This window comes from Babylonia areolata, chromosome 12 (genome assembly GCF_041734735.1).
Source record: "Babylonia areolata isolate BAREFJ2019XMU chromosome 12, ASM4173473v1, whole genome shotgun sequence".
Taxonomy (NCBI): Eukaryota; Metazoa; Mollusca; class Gastropoda; order Neogastropoda; family Buccinidae; genus Babylonia; species Babylonia areolata.
In genome coordinates, this window is record NC_134887.1 from 22762860 (window position 1) to 22789012 (window position 26153).

General features: G+C 41.0%; 1 protein-coding gene across 12 annotated transcripts in view; it reads right to left on the reverse strand.

Moving 5' to 3' along the window:
* Window positions 1-26153, reverse strand: part of LOC143288455 (neurofibromin-like) — a 278699-nt gene that overhangs the window by 76965 nt on the left and 175581 nt on the right. For all 12 annotated transcript variants that reach the window (XM_076596958.1, XM_076596964.1, XM_076596968.1 and 9 more), the window contains 6 exons: window positions 17206-17298; window positions 15784-15951; window positions 13657-13780; window positions 5095-5232; window positions 4471-4635; window positions 3943-4044 (listed from right to left, as the gene is read on the reverse strand). In XM_076596958.1, the coding sequence (XP_076453073.1) occupies window positions 3943-4044; window positions 4471-4635; window positions 5095-5232; window positions 13657-13780; window positions 15784-15951; window positions 17206-17298 (790 nt within the window). The remainder of the gene's footprint in view (window positions 1-3942; window positions 4045-4470; window positions 4636-5094; window positions 5233-13656; window positions 13781-15783; window positions 15952-17205; window positions 17299-26153) is intronic.

The window sequence follows — 26153 nt, forward strand, 5'->3', positions numbered from 1 at the left end:
GTGGCCTCACATCCATCTTATCACTTGGAGAAGTCACAATGTATTGTGTATCTATCTCTTAAAAATATATATATATATTGTGGTTGTTCTAGTATGATTTTGTGTTTGCAGATATCCATTTGTCCAGAAAATATGATGCTTTTGTGCAAATTACCTGACTAATGTTTGTAATGAAGTAGTTGAAAATGTGACAAAAAACAAAACACTGATTTCAAAACAACAGCATGTCACTAAAAATATATAAAATGGGAAAACATCATGTGTTTTGTATTCTTTATTCATTTCCCTTTCAGAAAATATATACTTTTATGGGTCTTTCTCCAATAACAAAGAGCACAGAATTTTTTGAAAATTTATACCCGTTTTTTGTGAAAAAACCCTGGCAAATAAATTTCACTTAAATCTTATTTTCCTGGCAGCGAAAGGGTTAAGGTATATGCGCAGGGCCCTGACCGGGCAGAGGAATCTGTCCTCGTCGTCATGGGCCCGTATGGGAGAGCGCGGTTTGATGAAAAGAATGGGAGAGGGTGTACTGGGAGTCTGATTTTTGGCAAGAAATTCGGGGAGGAATCTAAGTGAGATAGATCCGTCCGGCTCAAAGGCTATATTTTGTGTGATGCCACTGAGGACATGAACCTCACTACACCGCCTGCCTGAGGCAAGTGAGATGAGAAAGAGTGTCTTCATGGAGAGTAGCTTGAAGGGAGCTATAGCAAGGGGTTCGAAGGGTGCCCTGCGGAGGTATTGTAGGACCAGAAAAAGGTCCCAAGAAGGGGTCTGGGGGGATGTACGTGCGTGACTGAGGGAAGCCCCTCAGACTAATGCCCAAAGCAGGGGGTCGTCTGAGAAAGAGGGCCCGCCTAGTTGCCGAAGAGTGGAGCTGATTGCAGTGCGATGGACGCGTACTGCAGAGGCAGAGAGACCTTTGGAGGAGGAGAGGAAGGCAAGAAAGTTGGCAAGATCCATATTGGATGGGTGTGTGGGATTGACCGAGTGGGTTGAGCACCAGGAGAGCCAGCGATTCCAGTGTGCAGAGTAAACACCTTGAGTGTCTTTGCGATGTAACCTGCACACAAGGTCAGCTGTGTCATCGGAGGCGCCTAGTGCTGACAGAGATTCCTGCACAGTAGCCAGGCGTGTAGGTTGAGGACCTCTGGGTTTACGTGGGGGATGCCCGAGCGTGGCTGGACTTGAGAGTGTCTGCCGATGTGAAGGTGGAGTGGGGGAACGTGAGTGAGGTGGTGAAGGTCGGGGACCACGGCTGTGCTGGCCAGTGGGGTGCGATGAGAATCAAGGCGGCACTCTCCAGCCTTGCCTTTCTGAGGACTTTTCCCATGATGGGGAGTGGAGGGAAGGCGTACGCCGAAAGGTTGGACCAGCTGATCAATAGGGCGTCTATGGCCCAGGCTTGCGGGTCTGGGACTGGGGAGACGTATGTCGGAATGCGGAAGTTGAATCTTGTGGCGAAGAGATCCACATGTGGTTTGTGCCAATGGTCACAGATTGGCTTAAGTGTTGAGTGTGACAGGGTCCACTCCGTTTGTAGCACTGTGTGGGATCTGCTGAGGTAATCTGCTAGAATGTTGAGCTTGCCTGGGACATGTCGTGCTGTCAGGTGGATGTTGTGCTCCTGACACCAGAGGAGGACTGTCTCCGCACGCAGGGACAGCTTGTGTGAGTGAGTTCCCCCCTGTTTGTTTAGATAACATGCTACCGTCGTGTTGTCCGTGCATAGCAAGATCGACCTGTGCGAAACGTGGGGGAGGAAGTGCTGGAGGGCAAGGAAGACCGCCTCCAGTTCCAGTTTGTTGATGTGCCATGACTGCTGATGTGGGGACCAAGTCCCCGACGCTGTGTGGTTCTCCATGTGTGCACCCCAGCCCATGTTGGAGGCATCTGTGTACAGTTCTGCATCCGGTGTTGGGTTCGAGATGGGAAACCCGGCGTTGAGCCATTGCATGTCCATCCAGTGCTGGGTCGACTGTGGGAACCATGTGCCTAGAGGTATACGGGTGTCCCATGTCTGAGAAGACTGGGACCACCTGTCCTGGAAGTGACACTGAAATGGACGTTTGTGTAGTCTCCCCAAGGGAACAAGTGCAGCGAGGGACTCCATGAAGCCCAGCAGAGAGGCAAGTTCCCTGGCCGATGCCGAGGCTGCCTGTGATAGATGAGAAAGGAGGCTGTGTAGCCTGTGGAGGCGAGGCATGCCCGGACATATGGCCATTGATACAGAATCAATCGCCATACCCAGGAATTCGAACTGTTGAGAGGGTTCCAGTTCCGATTTTTCTGCGTTCATCAGAAAGCCCAGTGATTGGCACTGGTTCCTGACAAGGTTCAGGTGGTGTTGGCAGAGGGCCTTGCTCTCTGCAAGGATCAACCAGTCGTCTAGGTAGACCCTCAGGCGTATGCCCTTGCTCCTGAGGGCTAAACATAGTTCCCTGACCACCCTGGTGAAGACCCACGGGGCTGGAGCAAGGCCAAATGGAAGGGATCTGAACTGGAAGGACTTGCTGTCCCATGAGAAGCGGAGCCACCTGCGGTCCCTGGGGTGAATGAGGATATGGAAGTATGCGTCTGTGAGGTCTATGGAGACTGCCCAGTCGCCTTGCCTGATGGAGTCCCTGATAGACGCAGATGATTCCATGTGGAATGGTTTGTGCTGGAGATAGTTGTTTAGAGGAGAAAGGCATGTTTGTGTGTGTGTGCACGTGCTCGCCGCATGTCTGTGCGTGTGTGTGTGTGTGATCGCCTGCATGTGTGTGCATGGGATGTGCGTGCGTGTGTGCTTTTTACAGTGATATCAACGCGTGCCATGAAGGGATCGCCTTTTGCTTTTGGCATTTTGACATCTTCAACTGACCATTAGGAAACTTTTTGCCTTCAATTTTGGTGCTGTGACAAGTCACTGGATCGCCTCTCAAGGGGTCAACAAATGACACTTTCGTAAGAGCATTCCGTTTTCATTTTTGACAGATCGGCAAATGATATAGAACGGCCCATCGGCTTTTGGCTTTTTTCCCCCCAAATAAAAAACGGACGCTTCATTTTTTTATGTAAATCTGAAAACAGATTTCTGTGATAAGATGGAAGAGTTGCACCCATACGATCTGACACCAATCGCACTTGGTCTTGCCCACGTGATTGGTGATTGGTGTCGCCTACCCGTAAAGTTTTTTTTTGTTCTTCGCTTCTGTTTTCACGGTCTCATCTTGCCATGCCCAGCTCCACTATTTTTCACTCCTTTATCAATCTCTGCTGCAAAAATCTTATTATCCTTTTTGAGTTTTCTCATTTTGTTGAGGATCAAAGACGATCGACGAAATCAGGTATCTTTGCCAGCTGTGAAATTGCAACCGAATACGGAAAAGCTGAATGATGACAGAGGAGCAACGGAACACTTATTCTCAATTGGTTCGCTTATCCAAACATGGGGCATTTTAGCAAACGCTGTGGGTCTGTCTTGTTGATCAGTCGGACAACGTTCGTGCAACCTTTGTCAGTCGGAAAAAAACCTCACCCCCCCAGGCCCCCTCCGATTTTCTCAACGGATTTACGTGATCTCAAGAATGGCCTCTGGAACCAATTTTCGGTCAGAAATCCGACTATAGTAAAAATCTCATGCCTGCATACACATACAGCATCTCCAGTGGCAGACTATGACCACGACTGGTGGGTGTGAGCCCCATCAACACCACTCAGCTGTTTTGGTCCAAACTCACTGGCACCCAGTCCTACCACAGCTGACTGTGTCACAGGTCCAAATGAAAAAAAACTGAGACCATGCAGTGATTGTCCACTTCACTGATATACCTTTGCTCATATTTTCCAACTAGCACTGTAGGTCTCCTTCTTGGGATGGCTGAGTCCATGATCAAAGTTCACCATTCAAGACAGCAGCTATCTCAAAAATAGACACAAACAACTTCAGTGCCATACCTCCTCAATTTCAGCAGCGTAGTAGACATCATTGAGGAATACCTGGTGGCCCAACACCTTGCTCCTCTCAGAGGATGTCACCTGGATGGCGTTGGGCCCCACCTGCAACACACAGGTCCACATGCATCATCTGACTGTCACGCCTACACACTGCTATAGCTTCCTTCGAGCAGGACCTGGAATCTAGCATTCATACACGCTGAGCCATATACAAGCACACACACACACACACACATTCATATACATGCGCATGTGTGTGCACACACACACACACACAAGCACACACACCAAACAGACCAAGAGAGGGAGAAGAAAAAGATAAGGGATTATTTCAGTTTTAAATCACCCTAAATCAGAAAGATTGAAAATTTTTATTTCTGGACAGAACATCTGTACTTCATAAATTCAAAATGGAAAATATACTTAATTACAGAAAAATAATTAACCAAAGGGTAGTATTTGTTGAAAGAAGAAAAATTCAAAAGTCTACAAGTGTTGAGCAACCCCCCAGTGCACCAGAGAACGGACCTTGTTGGCCACTTTGGTGTCCTTGTGGGACAACTTGAGGGCATTGTTGAACACCCTCAGGTCCTCCTCCAGGGCCACTGTTGTCCCTGGCAACTTCTGCTGGTCCACGTCGATATAGTCAGACAGCTTGGCTGGGTGGTCGATGAACACCAGCTTGCGATTGTTCTGCCGTCACAGGCCAAAAAAAAACATCAGCATGTTTAATGCTTCAATGGTCAGCTCTTTTCATTGTTCAGTTCTCAGTGACATGTACTTAAAAATAATACTTCATAAGCAAACAAACCTAAAAACAATGTAAATCCAATCTAAACAAGAAATTGTGAAAAGGTGTCCAAGTCAATGAGCTGTAATAGGTCAAAAACACAATCATCATATAGTTAAATATTCAAAAAGCAAATTCATTTGGTTTTGCTTAATTTCATTTGCGACAGATGTGTCAGACCAATACCCTCTTTCAGTGACCATACACATCACCTGTGTTTGATGAGTTACGCTCAGAACAGTACAAACAACAAGATGGAGACACAGAGCTCACAGGAACAAAAACCACAAACACACAAGACAACAGAAGTAAACAGTGAGGCAGATTGTGAACAGATTGGCATGAACCCAGTCCACCAGTACCTTCAGAGGGGAGAGGATGCGGTCATGATACTTGGTGTACTCTCTGACCCAGGAGTTACAGTTGTAGATGTACGCAGCCATGATGTTCTGGTACACGTTCTCTGGCATCACCACAAACCACTTGGACAGGAAGTCGGTCTGACGACACACACGGAAGACACACTGAGCCAAAACAGTGCTTAAATCTAACAAATCTGACACTGCCGCCAGAACTAACAGTAGTTCACTAACACATAAATAACTTAGTACAACTGATTCTTTATTAAGAAATGTCAAATTATCTATTTCTGCAAACGATAGTTTATTAGGCTAAAAAGTAGACCAAATTTAATAATTAAAAAAAAAAATCTTTAAAAAACCAACAACCAAAAACAAAACATGAAGAAGAAAAGTCCCCTTTTGTATCCCCTTGAAGTGGCATTCTCATTGTAAGCTCTTTTTTATGCAGAAAGCTGATTTGTGGATAATCAACAGTGTAATTAAAATAGCAATAATTAGGCCAGGAATCTGTAAGTGAACACACGTGTGAGTTTGCACATATGTGTGTGTGTGTGTGTGTGTGTATGTGAGTGAGAGAGAGAGAGAGAGAGAGAGAGAGAGAGAGAGAGATAGTTTGCTTATGTGTGTGAGAGAGAGAGTTTGCATGTGTGTGTATGAGAGAGTGTGTGTATGCAAATGTTCACTGATGTGACCGTTTTTATTCTTATTCTATCTTATTTCAATCATTTTCCTTCTCTGTATCTTTCAAGTTTTAATGTGTTTACTTGTTTTCTTTATTCCATTTTATTTCATGTTGGTGGTTTATACATAGCGATGGAAGGCTCTGAAGGCCCTGACTAGTGCACTGCGTTCATACATCAGTCAGGTATCTGTTCCCCTTTTTTATGTTTTAAAGCAGATATGGTATAGCCTATATGGATCAGCATGCATGCTTTGATGCCTCCTTGAAACTGAACTAATCTCATTATATTTTGGTTTTAGTGGGTGCATTAGTAATAGCAGTGACAGGCTTCTGTTTAATTTTGTGTTCAATTCATGGTGAAGGTAGGTACCCGCAGTCAAAATTTTAAAATAGAAAAAAAGATTTGTGATACATTTTATAAAAAAAAAACTACTTTAAAAAATAGACAAAACACACCAAAAAAAATGAAGTCTCTACCTTTCTTAGTTTTCTGAGATATGGCCGTTTTAAGATGACATGACGAACTTCGTAAATTTAGATTTTCCTCAAGTTCAGTGATACCTGAACAGCATAATCATTACCACAGTAGACCCATCTTATTACTTTTCAAGAGTACATAACATATAAAACAAATAAAAAGAAAAAACAAATCCATTACACAGAAAGTTTCTATTTTACAGAGCCTCAAATTTGACAAAAATGCCAGTTTCATATGTCCAAAATACCCTGATAAGGCATTTTTGGAGGGCAACCACACAAAAACTATACATTGGAAACAGCTGAAATCTATGATTTGGACCCCATACAACATAGTGATTTTGCTTATTTTTTTCTGTATGGTTAACTTGATTTATAAATGAATAATTGGCCTTTAAAAATGGGGTTTTCCTTAATTTGGGCGATGGAAAAAGTGACGTCACAAGCTGTCGAACTTAAAACAGCTCTAACTCAAAAACTATTAGATGGATTTGCTTCTAATTTTGCATGAGTGTTAAGAATGTTACAAGAAACAATTCTATTCAAAACAGTAATATACAAACATCAAACCGGCAATTTTGGTTTATCCATATGATGAAAATGAATATGTCTTGAGGTACAAAAAATCTTAAATCAGTGAATAAAAAAAAAAGTCTAACATATTTCTTTTAATCTTAACAACTTGTCAATACATGTACTACTTTATGTTTGTAGACTGTTTCCGTTACATGAAAAAATAACACAAAAGAGAAAAAAAAAGGGTTTCGTGGTGTGGGAGGGAGGTTGGTGGCATTGTCACTGACTGTCAACAAGATTTATGCATATCTCTGTACAAGTATGTCTTCCTCAGTTTGTCATGTTCAGGAACAGACCACACTCTGCCATTCTGCATTGTAACTTCAAAACCAGAAGAAAACACAAACATTGCAGAAATACTCCCATCTTCTGGCTTATGTGGCCACACATATGTGTTGTTGGCAACTGTACATTTGTGTGGAAAGTTCACCTTAGCCTGGTCTGGTCTAAAAATTTCAGACACTTCCGACATGAAAATCATTGTCATTGAAGACAGCCATATTTTCTCCAATCCTGGTGAAAACAAAATCCTTAAAAGTGTTTTCCTCATTAGCTGTGTCGCTGGATTCTGAAGACAGGTCATGGTCTGTATCAACATCCACTGGCTCTGAAAAAAAAAAAAAATCATTTGATCTGATACAGATGGTTTACAAGTTCACAAAACACAATGCAGGCTAAATCACTAAATGTTTAAATATTGGTTTATGATATGATGTACCCAAAGATGGTTCAATGTGTGCTGCCCGGAATGCATGCATGTACACATATACTGAATGCACCTGCAAGTGCATCAATTCATTGATTCATGCTGTGCGTGTGTGTGTGTGTGTGTGTGTGTGTGTGCGCGCGCACGTGCATGTGTGTGTGTGCATAATTATAAGCTTTGCATTGTTTGTACTTTTTGTTTTTTTTCTCATGTAGCTTTGGTATTTGCATATAAGAACAGGTTTAAAGAATATTGCTGCAGACCATATAAGAAAAAGAAAAGGAGTAAAACCTGTCAAGGCTCTTCTCTATGGACAGTTACATTAATGTTTGCAATTGTCACTAAAACGGGGATTTTTTCCCTCATATTAATGAAAGCTAGTTTCTATTACTTACTTATTTCTTATTTAACATTTGTTACATGTGTATGTTTGTTATCCAAAGGTATTGCATTAAATCAGCAGTGGTGTGAAACCTGCATGTACAGCAAAGACACTGAGTATAAAATTCTTTGCACAATATTCATCATTCTGTCCCTCAGTGTTAGCACAAAAGCACACACACACACACACACACACACACAGAGCGTATGTGTTGCTGCATGAGTGCACTTCCTGTGTGTGTGTGTGTGTGTAGTAGTAGTAGTCTTCAGTTTAACGTCTTCCACTTAAGTGATATTAGATGAAAAAAAAAAAAAGGTGGGGAGCAGGGGGGGGGGGTGGAGGGCCGAGCGTGGAGGTGGGAACAGTATTGGGCAGAGGGTCATGAATGATGTGTGTGTATGTGTGTGTGCACATATGTGTGTGTGTGGGGGTGGGAGGTGGGGTGGGGGAAAGATACAGAGCATTGGAAAAAATACGACATTAAAAGGGGAGACATAGGCACAATATAGAAGGAAACGCTAACATCAAACAACTGTAACAATTATAACAAATGTCCAATTGGACTATGCAGCAAACCTTCTGCAATAGCAGATAACATCTTGAAATTGTCAAAATTACATTCAAAAGAATTTTCTGAGAAGTTTGGTAAAAACGATTTCAGACTCTGACATTCAAAGAGTATGTGTCTGCTTGAAATAGATTCTCCACATATGCATTTAACATCTCTGCTGAACTTTGTTATAAAAGCGTTCAGCTTTACCCTGTTTGATAATGCCTGAATTTGCCTTAATCTGAATAAATTACTGAATGTATTTGATTGATTGATAGATTTCGGTTGATGAATATTATTTATACTTTTATTTAAAACTTTACCATTTTGCTGGTATACTTCCCTATCTTTGCTCCATGATGCTTTTTCTAGTAAGCGGTACCCCTCTTGTACAGACAAAGGTACATAAAGGTCTGTGGTTCCCTGTTGGTGTTTTGCACCTTTTCTCGCAGCCCTATCAGCCCATTCATTATATAGGAGACCAAGGTGAGAAGGAACCCAACAAAAAGTTATATGTGTTCCTCTCAAATTCAAAAGATGTACAATGTAACTTATTTCTATTATTATTTTGGACTTGTTCTTACAATTTGATGAGTTTAAAGCATATAATACAGATTTTGAATCAACACAAAATAAGACTTGAAGAAGGCAAACTGGAAGATCAAGAATATAATTTAAAGCCATAAGAACAGCGATAAGTTCAGCTGTGAATATTGATCGATCTTTACCAATATGGTATGATCGTTCTGTTTTCAGTTTTGGTGTAACGAAAGCTGAACCTACTTGGCCATTGTCTAGGAGTGAGCCGTCTGTGTAAATATGTAAGTGGTCACGGTATCTATTCTGAAGGTGTAATCGGATTTCTGTTGCCATGATATTTGGATTTTCTTTTTTTGCAATGTCAGTATGATTGATATCAAACTGTGCTTTACTCATCTCCCAAATGGGGTATGGACTTACTGTTTTCTGCGTGTCTACATTATCTGGATTAATTTCGGACTTTTGGAAAAGGTTCGACACAAACGTGCCAATTGGTGTTAGATAAGATATCGTTTTAGCTCTTTTGGGGAAGTTGTTTTCAGATGTAATTCTTACTTCCTCCGATGTAAAATTTTCAGTTGTTGAGCTTCTCAATACATATTTAGCACATGCCAGGTTTCGGTATTCCTCCAAAGGTAATTCTCCTATTTCTTTATATGTTCTGAGGATTGATGCGTGGAAAGGTACGCCAAGGGCAAGTCTATATGCTTTACAATCAATGCTTTGAAGTTTCTTTAACAAATACTTTGGAGCATTAAAATAGACTTCTTGTCCATACGATAGTTTGGATCGAATAAGTGATGATGATAAATGTTTCAATATTGTCGTGTCTTGTCCCCAGTACTGTTTACTTATAACTCTGAGCTAGTTTAAACATTTTCTTGCTTTTGTTATTATATATTCAATATGGGCATTCCAAGCTAGTTTTGAAGTAAGCATTAAGCCTAAAAATTATATAATATCTCTGTACTGAATGGGCTCATTTTCAATTTTAAATGTTGGTAACTCTTCTGGATTATTACCATTGATAAAAAGCATAATGCGAGTTTTTTCTGCTGATAATGTAAGACCATTGTCGACAATATACTTATTCAATTTATCTATTTCTCTTTGGTATGTTTTCTTAATATAGTTTAATGCCCTTTTTGATGTATTTCTTTTCATAGTTACATTCATCCACATACATATATCATCTGCGTATTGCACTAGGATCACGTCTTTTAATAAGTGTTGGGGTAAGTCGTTCAGCAAGATGTTAAATAGAACAGGGGCAATAACAGAACCTTGGGGTAATCCCATGTGAAGAGTCTTAGGATTTGAGTACGTATTTCCGACTCGTACTTGTATACGTCTTTTAGTCAGGAAAGCTTTGATATAATTATAGAGACGCCCTGAAAAGCCAACAGATTTCAGTTTAAAGAGTAACTTTGCATGCCAAACTTGATCATAGGCTTTCTTTATATCAAAGAAAGTTGCAAGAACATTTTTTCTTCTAGCAAATTGTTGTTTTACATGTGTTGTAAGTTTAACCAAATTATCAATTGCAGATCTACCTCTCTGAAAGCCCGCTTGATTAATTGGGATAATTCTATTTTTATGGCAATAGCACATCAGTCTTCTCAAAATTATTCTTTCCATCAGCTTACCAGTATGTGATGTTAGCGCAACTGGCCTGTAACGGTTCTTATCTGTTTTACATTTTCCTTGTTTATGAACTGGTCTTATAATAGACTCTTTCCATTGTGCTGACATTAAATCATCAAACCAGCACTTTTGAAAAAGCTTAAATAACAAAACAACAAAATTTTCTGGTAAGTGTCTAAGCATCTCATTTGAGACTGCATCAAGTCCTACAGATGTTTTCTTTTTAGGGAGGGATAGTAATGCGTCTTTAACCTCACTGAGTGTGAGTGGAGCATTGATGTACTAACTGTTATCGGGACTTGGATCTGAGTAATCACTTTTGCTCTCTTCTTCAGTTCTGTGTTTACTCATTTTAGGCGATAGACCTTCCAATCGCATAGACTCTGAGAAAATTTCTACAAATGTTTCTTTCTTTGCACTGGACGGAAATTCTTTGTCTTCTGTCTTAATTGGGCAAGATGGCAAATTTATACCTTCTTTCATTTCATTGAATTTTTTCCAAACCTTTTTAGTACCTTTATGACTGGATATCTCATTATTACAGAATGACGACCAATATTGTCTTTTAGCCTGTGCAATGACCATGTTACTATAATGGTTTGCCCTTTTCTTTTCAATAAGATTTTCTTGTGACTTGTTTTTCATATAAATTATAATCTTCATTTTTTTATCATTTACTGCTGCTTCACAAGCTGGCGTCCACCAAATATTTCCTAAATGCTTGTTTGATTTAAACAAATTACATTTTGGGATTGATATATCGGCGGCTTGTAATATGGTGTCAGTAAAGAAGGAATATAAATTATCTATATCCCCAGTGTTTACGGACTCCGTGTTTTTGCAAGCAAGCATACTTTCGAATTTCTCCCAGTCAGCATCTTTATAGTTATACTTTGGGACTTTGTCTTTTTGAAATTCCGTGTATCTTTCAGTTTCATTAAAGTCATGATGATCGGTAGATGATCACTTCCCAGAGTATTTTTATGCGTTGTCCATTTACATTCTGGATACAACGTAGCAGATATGAAAGAGAGATCTATAGCAGACGCCCTGTGAGTGACAATATCAGGGATTCTGGTAACGTTGCCATCATTTAAAAGGCTTAAGGAAGAATCAACAACATTTTCTACAAAGCGGTTACAAGTAACTGATACACAATCTTTGTCCCAAAAAGGTGAATGGGCGTTAAAATCTCCCCCTATCAACCATTTTTCATTATCTTGAACATTATGTAACCATTCCGTATTAAGTTCGTTTGGTCCTCTAGGTAAGTACACAGAGACGACACGAAGAGTAAGGTGATTATTGAATCTAACACGTGCCGCTCATGAATGGAAATCAGGAGTAGAATTAGGTGCTGGTGGAGAGCATACACTGTACTCAGTCCCTTCTTGGATATATATGGCTGCACTAATTTTTGTGGCAGTATCAACCTGCTGGTGCACAGGTGGATAATAATAACCTGGAAGCTTGGGTAAGTTATTCTTCTTCACATTTAGGGATTGCAATATAAGCGTTTGGTAATTATAGTTTTTGTGTGTGTGTGTGTGTGTGTCTCTCTCTGTGTGTTTGTGTGTGTGTGTGTGTGTGCTAAAACTATGAGAGAGGAAGGGGAGAGAGAGTGTATTGACAAATGTAAACAAAGAGCTTGATGATGTGAAACAATTATGTACAATGGTCTTTGATCCCACCTCCCCATGCTTAAATTGTGAGATAGATAATTATATTGTGAGATAGATAATTATATTCCATTAATGTTGGTATTTATTTCTGAACTAAGTTAACAATAAGTAATAACAAACCAATCTCAATAATTATGTTAACCTAGTTAACTTCTAGGTCACGAGAGGCCTATGAGGTGGTTGTTTCCGGTTTATGTCATGAACAATTGTCTTGATTTAAATCGGCGATCATTTCTTTTAGAATCCTACAAGGATCATAAAAATGTAATAAAATGTAAAATAATGTATTTACTTTTCATTACACGAGTTTTCATACAATATTTCAGTCAAGAATAAAATAGCACTGACGCGAAACACAACTGGTGGAAATGTGTTGATCACTTCGTCAAGCGGTCAAAGCTTACCCCATTTATTACGAAATCGGAACGATCCTATGGATTAATAAGCCCTAAAAACTATGTGGATCAATTTAACATGAACTGATTTGTAAAATTTGTAATACTTACCTAGGTGGTTTTTTTATCTGGATGACATAAACACTTGAAATGTTAGCGTCATCGCTTGTCGATTTCATAGGAGCCGCAGCCGCCGAGTCGAGTCAATGTGTGAATGTGTGTCACGGTTGCAAGCGTGCTTTTCATTGGCTGCCCTATAGTTGAGTGCGTATGAATACCTTGACCTTTGGTGCCATTCGAATCAGTGAAAAATAAGCTTTCTATCGCTATGATGTGACCAATGGTGTTTATAGCTTTACATCGCAAAAAAATCCTTCAAATGTGTCCTTTTAACCGGATCGGTGTGCTGGCTTTTTGTTATGAAGTAAATTGATAAAATACCTAACGGTGGAACTTGTTTAGGCTTCGACCTTGCGGTTTGACCTTATTTGAATATTGGAGATGGAAAATTCCACAACCTATAAACAAATCAAAACAACCGACCCTCGGACAATGCGAATGTCCGCCATGGTGGAAGCACGACATGGGATCAGTTTTGCTGATTACGGTAGGCAGTTCTCAGAACGAATACACTCTCGCACTCGCACACAAGTAAATAAACGAACAATGGATTGAAAGATTAATGGCTTGTCTTTATTTCCATTATGTTTTAAACAAGATTTATACACAATTTCACACAAAAATCAAGTGAAAAGTAACAAATTTCAGCCTGCTGCCGGCTTTCCTGCAGCCTTTGTTAGTGGGTGCCGGTACCTAGTGAAAGGAAAAGAAAAGAAGAGATTAAAAAAAAAAGAAAAAAAAAAAGAAAGACCACCACAACAAAAGCAGTGTGGAATCACAGACAGGTGGTTGACAGACAAGTGCTCACCCTGAACCTGTTCTCAGAACAGGTGTGTGTGAAATCGATGACAAGTTCAAAAGGCTTGTGGTAGAAAGGTTTCAGCGTCAGCAACACATGGTAGATCAACAGGTCTCCATTGATCTCTCCCACCCTGAGTACACACACCCACACCTCAGTCACAATCAGAACACAATACTGCATGACAATGGGTTCATGAATTCCTCATGTTTCAGTTTACATGAACGTTTGCACCAGATGTGCAATTCTTATCTCTGTTGATCAAGTAAACATTCATGAGCATTTGCTTGAAGCAAGTATACTCTTCTAACATCACTACAAAAAAAAAAAAAAAAAAAAAAAAAAAAAAAAAAAAAGGAGAAAAGCACATTTTCAAAAACGTTTTTCTATTATTGAGGTGTTCAATACAAAAAATCTGTTATATCACTGGAAGACAAGAGTTAACATTTTTATACTGATATCGTATTGCTGGCTGAACTTAAACAGATTCTGTATTTTCTACTGCCAGCTGACGTCCTACAAAAAGTATTGCCACAGTGCCTGTAAGACTGACGTCCTGCATATGTTCCAATTTTTCCTTCATTAGAGTTTGGTTCAATTCACATAAACAGACTCTGAACAGTTAGTTTCATGTGTCTAAATTATAAAAATACTATTTAAATGAACATTCATCAGGTAGAAGACCCCTTTCTCCTCGATAATAATTTGCTTACTGACCACGTGATGCGCACATGGAAAAGGAGGTTGCATCATGTGCAAAGAAGAAAATGCGTTGAAAACTGTGTCCAGTAAAGCAAATAGTTACCGTCAGCAGATTTACACAATTCTGAAAGCTCTGCTTGTGGTTATGGACAGATTTCGCAATGGAAAAGGATCTCTCTTGTCTGATGATTGGTTTGAAAACGAAGGTGATTGACGACAATAGTGACGAAACTGACAGCCCATCTGATGGTAATTCAGCCCATCTATCCAATCACACAGCTGTGACTGACAGAATACGTGCAGTGTGTTGGAAGAAGGGGAGGAGAGGGAGAGGAGTGATGTTAGACGATAGGTCGAATGTCAGGCAGAGTTCATGAAGGGGGTGTGGCTTTTAGGAATGAGTATGCTCACATTTCAATGCAGACTGTCAGATGACAACCGCCAATACTCCACGATTTTCATGAAAAGCAGGGTGGAACCTGCACTGGATGTGAAACATGTGCTTTTTGTTTTTCACACTTTTTTTCTCTTGCTGACTCAGATGGTTGACTTGTTTGAAGAGGTGACAAGCCAGATGCACAGCAGACACTTCACTCGGCCCAGATGCAACTTGAAAGGAGTGAATGTCATCAAAGAACTTCACCTTCTCACTCCCAAACGCTCTTAGCTGTCAAAAAGCTTGCCAGCTCAGTTTCTGAGACCATGACTGACCTTTCACGTTGACTTTACCCACCTTTGTCATTGTTGGGACAGTGATTTACTTACATGTCTGCATGAGCTGTGATTCGTTTTTGTAAACTTATAGCCTGTTTTAATTTCTTCTACATGTATAATCTGACAATAGGCATGCTATTTCTAGCTGTATTTTGTTTTTTTCTTTATGGATGTTATTATGTAGAGGTGGAAATTCGACTTTTTTGTTGCACAAAAATTATTATCTTGACTTTACATGCCTGAACAGTTCTACAATCAACCTAATTGGATAAAACAGCCCAGAAGCAGAATCTACACTCATTTTCCTTCACAAAAATGTTGACTTTCTTTCTGTATCACCCATAGCTTTTGTGCTAGAATTTTTGTGTGATTTATTACCCCCATATCCTCAAAATTCCCTGGCAAGGGGAGAGCACTTTAAAAAAAAAATTAAACAAAATTCTCTGGCATTGAACTGGTTAAAACACAACCAACTTTGCATTGATATACCTCACATTTCAATCTACTTACTTTGGGATACCTAATATAGATGTTAGATACTCATCTGTTACTAGCATTTAACCCAAACATTGACTCATCTGTCACTGGCATCAAATATTATGTTCAATTTTCACAGACAAAGAGAAATTTGACTAAATAATGGAGTTTCCTAATACTGGCATACTTGATAGGACTGACATGGTTCACATCCAAACTCTTCAAGCTCCAAAGTGCACTAACTTGTATCTGCGAGCAATGTAGTAGAACACAGGGTTACCAGCTTTGCTGGTCCCTGCCTGGTAAAAGATGTGCAGGTTCTTGAGGGATTTGAACTCGTCCTTCTCATGCATGTTGTGTTTGGACATGATCTCCTCAAACTTGGTGCTGGTCATGTCCATGCTGCTCCACCTGAATCACAGCAATGTTCATGTCTGTCACCACCCTGACAAACATCACTATAATAATGGTACTCATGTTGCGCAAAGTCCTGTATGCATTAAAAAAAAAAAAAAATCACACCTATGTACCAGTAATTTGACAACTGGAGTTAACATTAATCATTTGTAAACAAGCATACAAACAGCTCACTTTTTCTTTTTCTTTTTTAATTGGGAAAAATGCAGACTGACTGGTTTTCAGTTTAACTTTCAATGAATGGTGCTGATGTATGTTTGGTATATACATGACACCTGCAGGTATCTGTAATGATAAATGACAAATAATGCAGTGTTTGCTACTTACATGGCCACCTTAAGAGACGTGATGCAGACTAACAGTGCCTGGTTTTCATATAACTTTGTATCAATGGTATTGATAAATGTTTACTACATACATACATTATACATGCAACACAATCTGTACTTGTGTATTTTACATTCAAAATAAAAAGCAGAATCACAGCGTTCCTACACAGGTCAATCTGCTTTGTTCTGTGAGTGGAAATAATTTGTGAAAAAATAAAAATGTACATAATATCTCTTCTTACCACACACCACATCATCCCTTTTGTCTATATTTTCCTTTCTCTTTCATCACACATATACACACCACATAGAGGGAGTTGGGGAACATGTGCACAGGAACGGCACATTTGTCAAAAACAGGGCAGCTGTCTGTAGTAGCATCTCAAGTGAGAAAAGTTGCTGTTTCTATTTTTTTTTATGTTATTTCAAATATTGCAAATATCTGTTTTATCACTGAGCAAACTTCTATTGTATCACTGGACAAATGCTGTAAATATCTATTGTATAATTGGACAAATGCTGCAAATACCTATTGTATCACTGGACAAATGCTGCAAATACCTATTGTACAATTGAACAAATGCTGCAAATATCTATCTGGTCACTGGACAAATGCTGCAAGTATCTATAATATCACGAGACAAATGCTGCAAGTATCCACTGAGTCAATGGACAAATGCTGCTTTATCTACTGGAACATTCGATGAATGCAACAAATATCTGCCAAATGTTCCTATGATTGTTTGCCAAATCATTTGACAATTGATATCATTCCTTGTTAAGTCACAAATGGTAAATGGTGCTATTGTTACTTGTCACATCCTTTCAAAAGTGGAGTGAACCTTGATTCCAACAGCAGGTCACCACGGGAAGACAGAGGGAACAGACAGAGTGTACAGAGAGAGCAGTCAGTACTTACTGGGAGTCCAGTGGCCGGTGTTCTGGAGGTCCAAGGTATGCCAGGAGGGTGGCCATTTTGTCAAAAGGTCTGCGCCCTACTGCCTTGTGGTCCCTGTCATCATCACAAGATGTGGCCACTTCAGGCATGGCAGAAACTTTTCTGATCATCACACAAACCTCTATCACTCACCAGTTGGTGTTAATGACCAGAACGCCTTCCTTCTCAACAACTTGCCTGTGGTACAATCAGGTTGCTTTATCCAAGATCACAAAAACTATGACAACCTAATTTATAAATAATGCCATGATATAAAATGTAAATAATATAAAGCAAGAAATGACCCAGTAAGAATGGACAGAGGGGGGGGGGGGGGGGGCTGGAGAGAGGGAGAGAGAGAAAGGGGAGAGAGAAGGGGGGCGGGGGGGGGGGGGGGGGGGAGAGAAAAGAGGAGAGGAGAGAGAGAGAGATGCCTACAAACAAGACAGATGTCACATAAGAGACAGAGTATAACTATCATTTATGAATGAAGGAATGCACGGCTTGTAGTGTCCCTAAAAAACTCCATGCCAACAGGCAAACCTGAAGTTCATAGAGATATATAAAAGATTAAGAAAAAAAAGTATGATACAATCTGATGATGCATCACCCAAATGCCACAATTCTGCAATAATCCACTAACACAATCTAAAATAGAAACCTGCCTATGTGTATAACAAACATGCTGTCAAAACTATCACACTATACCGTTCTGTGTCAAATACTACAACCGGCTATTTAGCACACACACACACACAAACAGCATGTGTACATATGTATATATTCATCAGTATGGAGGTAATTTTAAACACTCACTGAATGACGTGTAAACACACACATGCACAGACATATGCACACATGTACAAAAACTCAAATAATTCAAATATCCAAATCTGAAGGGTTGACCTTAAATAACAAGCAACATATTTCACATTTACATGCATTTTTCCCCAATTTTCACAGTTATGGACATCCAAACTTACACTTTGCATGGTTATTGTTCTGTAATTCAATGGAAATTATCTTAGCCTTACAAATGATTTATGGAGACAAACTGCAAAATCAACATTTTTTGCTGGTATGAGTAACATTAATCTAAACACTACTGATCTGATCTGCTTTAATACTTTATAGCAAAAAAATCTCTTTCTAAAGTCATTATATACAAAAAATACAAGACAAATAAAAGCAAAATGAATTTCATTTCAACTGAAGATCATCTGTTAAGAAATTACTGTTACTTTTGTCAGCTTCAAATGAAAATACTATCCATTATTGTTCAGTTTCTCTTCAAAGATTACTTATAAAATTATATCAGAAAGAGCATTCCCAGAATGAATTAACGAACAGCCATATAAAATGTTTTCTGGATGTCAACATTATTAACTGAATGAATATCAAGGAAAGCATTTAAGAAAATATGAAACATATTACCTATTCAAGCTTACCCCTTCAAAGAGACAATGACTATCTTTAAAAACAAATGATGAGTCTTGGGGGGAAAAGGTGGGGAGGGGGGGGGGGGGGGGGGGGGGGGCAGGGGGCAGAGAGAGAGAGAGAGAGAGAGGATATTACTCTTACAGAAGGGTCAAAGTTCACATTACCACCATGCACTGTGGCTAACTGTAACAAAGGGCTTATGCAGATGTGGGATTCATTCCCAAATGGTTTTTTTTTTTTTTTTTTTTTTTTTTTTTTACACTGTACAGTATCAAGATGAGACAAGAGTGTGGAAAACAGTTCTTCTTTGTAGGGGTGCAAGGAGAAAGGGCATTTTGCAGATCACCTCTTTTTATTTCACAGTCTTCTTGCTGAGGAAGAACAGTGTCTGTGGAGTGTACACTGTCACTGTCCTGTTTCTCACCTCATCAACGTGGCCATTATCAACATAGTGCCTCAAGCCAACATGCAGCTGACATGCATTTGAAGTCATGCTGCAAGCACCTGTCCCACACACTGTGTGTGATTATGTGTGTGTCTTTGTGTGTGTGTGTGTGTGTGTGTGTGTGTGTGTGTGTGAGAGAGAGAGAGAGAGAGAGAAAGTGTGTGCGTGTGTGTGTGTGTGTGTGTGTGTGTACAGAAATGCATGCACCACAGAAATGCATGTACCACCTGATCATTTTCTGGCCATGGTTTTACATGTAAAAAAAAAAAACCCAAACCAACCAAACAAAAACAGAAAACCATGTTATTTCCTGTCCAGTATTCTATTCAAATTTTCTTCTTCTCCATTCACTGGGTTGTTATGTGTCTGTGAGAAGCTTCATGTTATTTGAGGTACTAAATTTTCATCACACAAGTGTTCCCTTTTCTTCCAGAAAGCATCACTGGGGCTTTGACAAATTTGTAAATTTCTATTTGTGCATGTCCCCCATCATGCAGTGAGCCCCTATGGCTTGTGCTGTATAGTCTAATTTTTATATCTTGGGACATATACACATGCTTATGTGCATGTACATGAGCACCCGCAAGCACACACTATCTGTGGATCATAATGTATACCACTGCCCAGGTAACAGTGAGGTCAGATATGTGACAAAGTGACAATGCAGACATACTGACACTGATTCATGCGTTTGTTCTCTCCATTCTCACCACAGCAGTTTGTGAAGCTTAGAATGTGTGTGAGCTGTTGTGTGTCAAAGGGTGTGTGAATTTCAAATTATGTAAGTATACAGAACATCACAAATATTCAGATGCTGATGACTATCCTCCAATGCATTTATATCAAATTTCTGTACAGAGTAAAAGGAAATGCATGGGTAAAGTCTCTTCTTTACAAGAATTCTCTACCATTCTAAGGACTCAGCTCTGCAGAACATGCAAGACACTCACATGTTGGCTGAAATAAATGAATTAATAAATACACAGAGCAACTCTAACATAAAAAACAATATATATCTGTATCTCACTATCTGTAACAACACTGATGATGGGGATAAAAATACAGGCTTCTATGGACAATAAGAACAGTCAGAATCTTTCTCAAGCTACCAAACACATAGAGATCCAAATCTGCTATAATGTGTTGCCAAACTGTGTAAACCAAATACCCAAATGTTTCTGCTCTGGACTTTAATGTCAGATTAACCTCGAATTCAATTAACAATATACTTTTTTTTTTTTCCTAACCATGCACTGAGCAAACACATTCATGTTTTCTTCCCCAGACCTTGGAAATTCAGTCAACAAAATCAGAATTTTAAAAAAAAAAAAGAAAAAAAAAAGGATTGCACTGCCACATACCGAAAAGAAAGAAAATGGTGAAGTGAAAGTACAACTGCCAGCTCTGGTGACACTCCATCTTCAACCACATCTACCTAATCTATGTCACAAAACAATGTAAAAAGTCATCAGCTCAGCTCACTGCTATTAAGAGCAGCAAGACTTGCGTGATGTTACCAAGACATGTTATACACATTTAGCATCTAGCTTCTACAACACTGTCATTTATGTCGAGTGATGGTACCATCTGCTGCTGATTCAGTTCAAACCAAAGTCATACAAAGTAAAAACTGTTTAGACATTTTCCTCATTAATAGCAATAAGTCAACAGTAATAAATAAATAAACGAAATTAAAAAAAAAAGATACAAAAAGTACATAATTGAAAAACAAAAATGTAGCTGGAAAATGATACAAATGAACCAAGGTGACTTTGCACACAAGTATTCCCTTACAAGACCACGAACACTAGCACACATGACCACAGCAGACTTACAGCAATAATACAAAAATATATCACTTGATAACATTTAAGTTCAAATACACAAATCAAGTACAGCTTTCCTGCACATCATCAGAAAAAGCTGATTTTTTATAATCACAAAGAACTTATGGCACCTGTGACTTCGACAGCTGTATTCATAATAAAGTCAAAGCAAATTCATTGTCATAGTGACCAGTGATGAACAATACATCTTTGCTGTCCTTCCTCAACCCCCCACACATATCCACACCAAGCTTTGTCCTTTGAATAATCAGTCTTTCTATTCAAACCCAGCCATACGACTTCAGATAGGAAGCAGGGAATTAAGTCAAATGTTCCCATAACAACATGCTATTGATGGGGTTCAAACACATAGCCTCACTGGGCATATGACCATGATGTTAACCACTTTGCCATGGTGGCTGTTAATGATTCACTTCACAGCTTAGTCCTACACCATAAATATAAAATCATTATAGAACTTGTGCCAACAGTGTAACATTGTAATACTACTTGGTCCTACAGAGTAAAATTATACTATTTAGGCTTACACTATACATTTAGAATGCTATTAGTCTTACACTGTAAAGTTATTACACAATGCCACAATTTAATCTGCGGAAAACATGTAGTGTGCATGGGTTGAAAGCCGATCATTTATGAATCAATCATCATTAATTGAATTGGAAATAAGATTAAATGGTGCTAGACAATATCAATTTACTTTTCCAAGATTTGGTGTTGTTGAGTAATGTAAAACTTGTTTCTTGTGATCAAGCCGATATGTTCTTTTTTGCAATGGATTTAAGGTTTTGATTTCAAGGAAAATGCTATTTTTAATGAAAGCAAAAATTTGACTGACACTTGTTTGAAGATATAATTGGATGTAAATACCAGTATCTGAGGATGACAGAATTAATCTTGACCTTTTTTTCTTCTGCTGTGGTGGTGGGTTGGTTGTGAGTGTAAACAGGTGGTTGGGGGCGAGTGTTTCAATGTTTGATTATTTCAGTGTGATGAAGATGGTACTTGACATGATTGGCTGGAGGTGGAAGCAAAGAGGAATATGCTGGAGATGGTTTGTGGTGTGATCGACTGGAGATGGAGGGAGATCAGCAGAGATGGTAGGAGAGGAGAGTGACTGTCAGCCAGGAAGATGTTTTGTCATTCGTTAAGGGGGGTGACTGCTGGATGGGGCATTGTGTTTGTTACTGTGGTAGAATTGTTTTTCGTCTTCATTTTCTCTTTGGCATTTGTGTGATGCTTAGGTCTCTTCAGCTTGACGTATGTGACGGTTCCTGCAAGTTGTGAACTTTCACTGGAGTGAAACTTGTGTTGTGACATTACAAAAATATCGACCACCACAATAACAATTTTTTCTTTATTTTGGATACTTGACATCTGTATCAATGTTGAATATAAGTAGAGTTCATGGTGTAAATTTGTTTTGGTGCTAAATCTATCACTTACAAATAAGCATTATTTTGATGCAATTTGTGTGTTCTTGTTGGTTAAATACTTACTAAATTAATAATAAAGTTGTTTATTCTGGATTTTATACATGTGTCTCTCATGTGAGAATGAGACTGCAATCAATGCCAAAGATAAGCTGATGAGGAACAGTGAATGTGACACACAACTTATTCCTGTATTGTAAAATTATTACAGCACTTTGTCCTCACTTCTACACTGTAAGATAAGCCCCTGTCTCAGACTCCATTCTAGCTGAGGTCTACAAAGAAGGTGGTATGGCACTGACTGAGAAGCTTCATCAGCTGTTCCAGCTCATCTGGCAGCATGAGGCAGTTCCACAGGACTTCAAAGACGCTTCCATCATACACCTGTACAAGTGCAAAGGAAATCGTCAGGCCTGTGACAACCATCGTGGAATATCCCTGCTGTCCGTCGCAGGCAAGACTCTGGCCAGAGTGCTACTCAACCGTCTCATAGCGCACCTTGAGCAAGGTCTCCTACCAGAGAGCCAGTGTGGCTTCCGGAAAGAACGCGGGACTATCGACATGGTGTTTGCTGTCAGGCAGCTCCAGGAGAAGTGCCAGGAACAGAACGCCAACCTTTACTCCACCTATGTCGATCTGACCAAGGCCTTCGATACTGTTAGCAGAGATGGCCTTTGGTGAATCATGGCGAAGTACGGGTGTCCCAGAAAGTTCATCACCATCATACGGCAACTTCACGATGAGATGCTGGGCCGAGTCCAAGACAACGGAGAGACTTCAGAACCATTCCCTGTCTCCAACGGAGTCAAGCAAGGGTGTGTTCTTGCCCCCACCCTGTTCAGTCTCATGTTTTCAGCCATGCTGACAGATGCCTTCAGAGACGCTGACGTAGGCATTGGCATCAAGAGGTGTGTGTCCATCGAGATCGATGATGACCATCGTTGTCCTCCAGCTGGGGGATGGGGGCAGGGTGGTGGTGGTGGGGGGGGGGGGGGGATGCTCATGAATCTATCTGTGAGTGCGCAGATGGCTGAATAGTCCAATCTGCGCACGAAATGTTCGCTGACAGTTGGGGCAGACAAAGACAGGCATATCATTGCCAAGGAGCTTGTTTGCCCGTGACTTTCTGGCCTGCCTCTTCTGAACAGCTGCAGCAGTCCTGTTGGCCTCGCACAACTTGGCACCTTTGTGCACAGCAGCGCGCCATTTGTCACGGTCCACTGCAGATTCCTCCCAGGAGTCAGGGTTGATATCAAATGCTTTCAGAGAGACTTTCAGAGTATCTCTGAAGCGCTTCTTCTGACCTCCGTGTGATCTCTTCCCTTGTTGCAGCTCACCATAGAAGGGCCTTTTGGGCAGCCGATGGTCTGGCATGCGCGCCACGTGTCCAGCCCAGCGAAGCTGGGACTGCATCAGGATGGTGAAGATGCTGGGAAGGGTGGCTTTTGCAAGCACCTCCGTGTCTGGGGTCCTGTCTTGCCACTTGATGTTCAGTAGCTTCCTTAGGCATGTTGTGTGGAAGTGGTTCAGCTTCTTGGCATGTCATTGGTACACAAGTTTCACAGGCATACAGTAGTGTGGGGAGAACTACTGCTCTGTAGACCTTTAGTTTGGTCTCAAGACCAATGCCTCTTCTGTTCCAGACATTTGCATAGAGTCTACCAAAAGTTGCGCTTGCTCTTGCAATCCTGACGTTCACTTCATCGTCGATGGTCGCATTTCGTGACAGTGTGCTGCCAAGGTATGTGAACTGCTCCACCGCACTGAGTCTCTGACCGTTGACTGTGATGTTGGGCTCAACGTGGGGTTTCCCTGGTGCTGGCTGATGGAGAACTTCAGTTTTCCTCGTGCTGATGGTAAGGCCGAAGTTCCTGCTGGCAGTGGCAAACTTGTCGACGCTGAGTTGCATGTCAGCTTCAGATCCAGCGTTGAGGGCACAATCATCAGCAAACAAAAAGTCTCTGATGATGTGATGATGTCTGTCATGACCTTCGTTTTTGCTTGATGCCTTCTGAGGTTAAACAGCTTGCCATCTGTTCGGTACTTTAAGCCGATTCCAACATCACCATCTCTGAAGGCATCAGTAAGCATTGCAGAGAACATGAGGCTGAACAGTGTTGGAGCCAGGACGCAGCCTTGCTTGACACCATTTGTGACTGGAAAAGGAGCAGATGTTTCACCATTGTCCTGGACTTGAGCCTGCATGCCTTCATGGAATTGGCTGACCAAGGAAATAAATTTCCGAGGGCATCCGTACTTGGCCATGATCTTCCACAGTCCCTCTCTACTCACGGTGTCGAAGGCTTTAGTGAGGTCGACATAGGTGGAGAACAGATCAGCATTTTGCTCCTGACATTTCTCTTGCAGCTGCCTTGCAGCAAACACCATGTCGGTGGTTCTGCGCTCTTTCCGGAATCCACATTGGCTCTCAGGCAAATGACCTTGGTCAAGGTGTGCTGTGAGGCAGTTTAGTAGGATCCTGGCAAGTATCCTGCGATGGAGAGCAAGGAAATGCCCCGATGGTTATCACAAGCTTGCCGGTTCCCCTTTCGCTTGTACAAGTGAATGACAGATGCATCTTTGAAATCCTGGGGCATCGTCTCTTCTTTCCACATGAGTGAGTACAGCTGATGGAGCTTCTCAGTCAGCACAGTGCCTCCATCCTTGTAGACCTCTGCTGGTATGGAGTCTGAGCCAGGTGCTTTCCCACTGGATAGCAGACGGATTGCTTTCTGGGTCTCAAGAAGTGTTGGCGGATCGTCCAGTGCTTCGTTGATGGGGACTTGTGGGAGATGGTCTATGGCTTCATCATTTATGGAGGAAGGGCGATTTAAGACACTGTTGAAGTGCTCAGCCCAGCGTTTGAGAATTTTCTCCTTCATTGGCATCAGGTAATGCACAGATGGCTCACTCTTTAACCTCAGGAGGCTTCAAGCAAAAACCAAGGTGAGGACAGACACCGTCAACGACTTCCTGTTTGCTGATGACTGCGCTCTCAATGCTGCCTCCGAAGCTGACATGCAACACAGTGTCGACAAGTTCTCTGCTGCCTGTGACAACTCTGGCCTCACAATCAGCACAAAGAAGACTGAGGTGATGCACCAGCCAGCTCCAGGAAAGCCTTACGTTGAACCAAACATCTTCATCAACGGGCAACAACTGAACGCGGTGGACAAGTTCACATACCTGGGCAGTACACTCTCTTGCACAGTTGTCATCGACGACGAGGTGAATGCCAGACTCGCCAAAGCCAGCGCTGCCTTCGGCAGACTCCATAAGAACGTTTGGAACAGGAGAGGCATCACCATGGAGACAAAGCTCAAAGTATACAAGGCCACAGTTCTCACCACACTGCTCTATGGATGTGAATCATGGACGGTCTACAAACGCCACGCCAAAAAGCGGAACCACTTCCACACCACCAGCCTCAGAAAACTTCTCGGCATAAAGTGGCAAGAGAAGATCCCTGACACAGAGGTGCTCACTCGTGCAAACTTGCCCAGCATCTACACCATCTTGATGCAGGCCCAGCTGCGCTGGACAGGCCATGTAGTTTGCATGCCAGACCACCGGCTCCCCAAGAAACTGCTGTACGGTGAACTCCAACATGGCAAGCGCTCCCATGGAGGCCAAAAGAAGCGCTTCAAAGACGCTCTGAAAGCTTCTCTGAAGGCCTTCAACATCAGCCACGACACATGGGAGCTGAATGCAATGGACAGACCAAAGTGGCGTTCAGCTGTCCACAAAGGCGCCAAATCCTGTGAG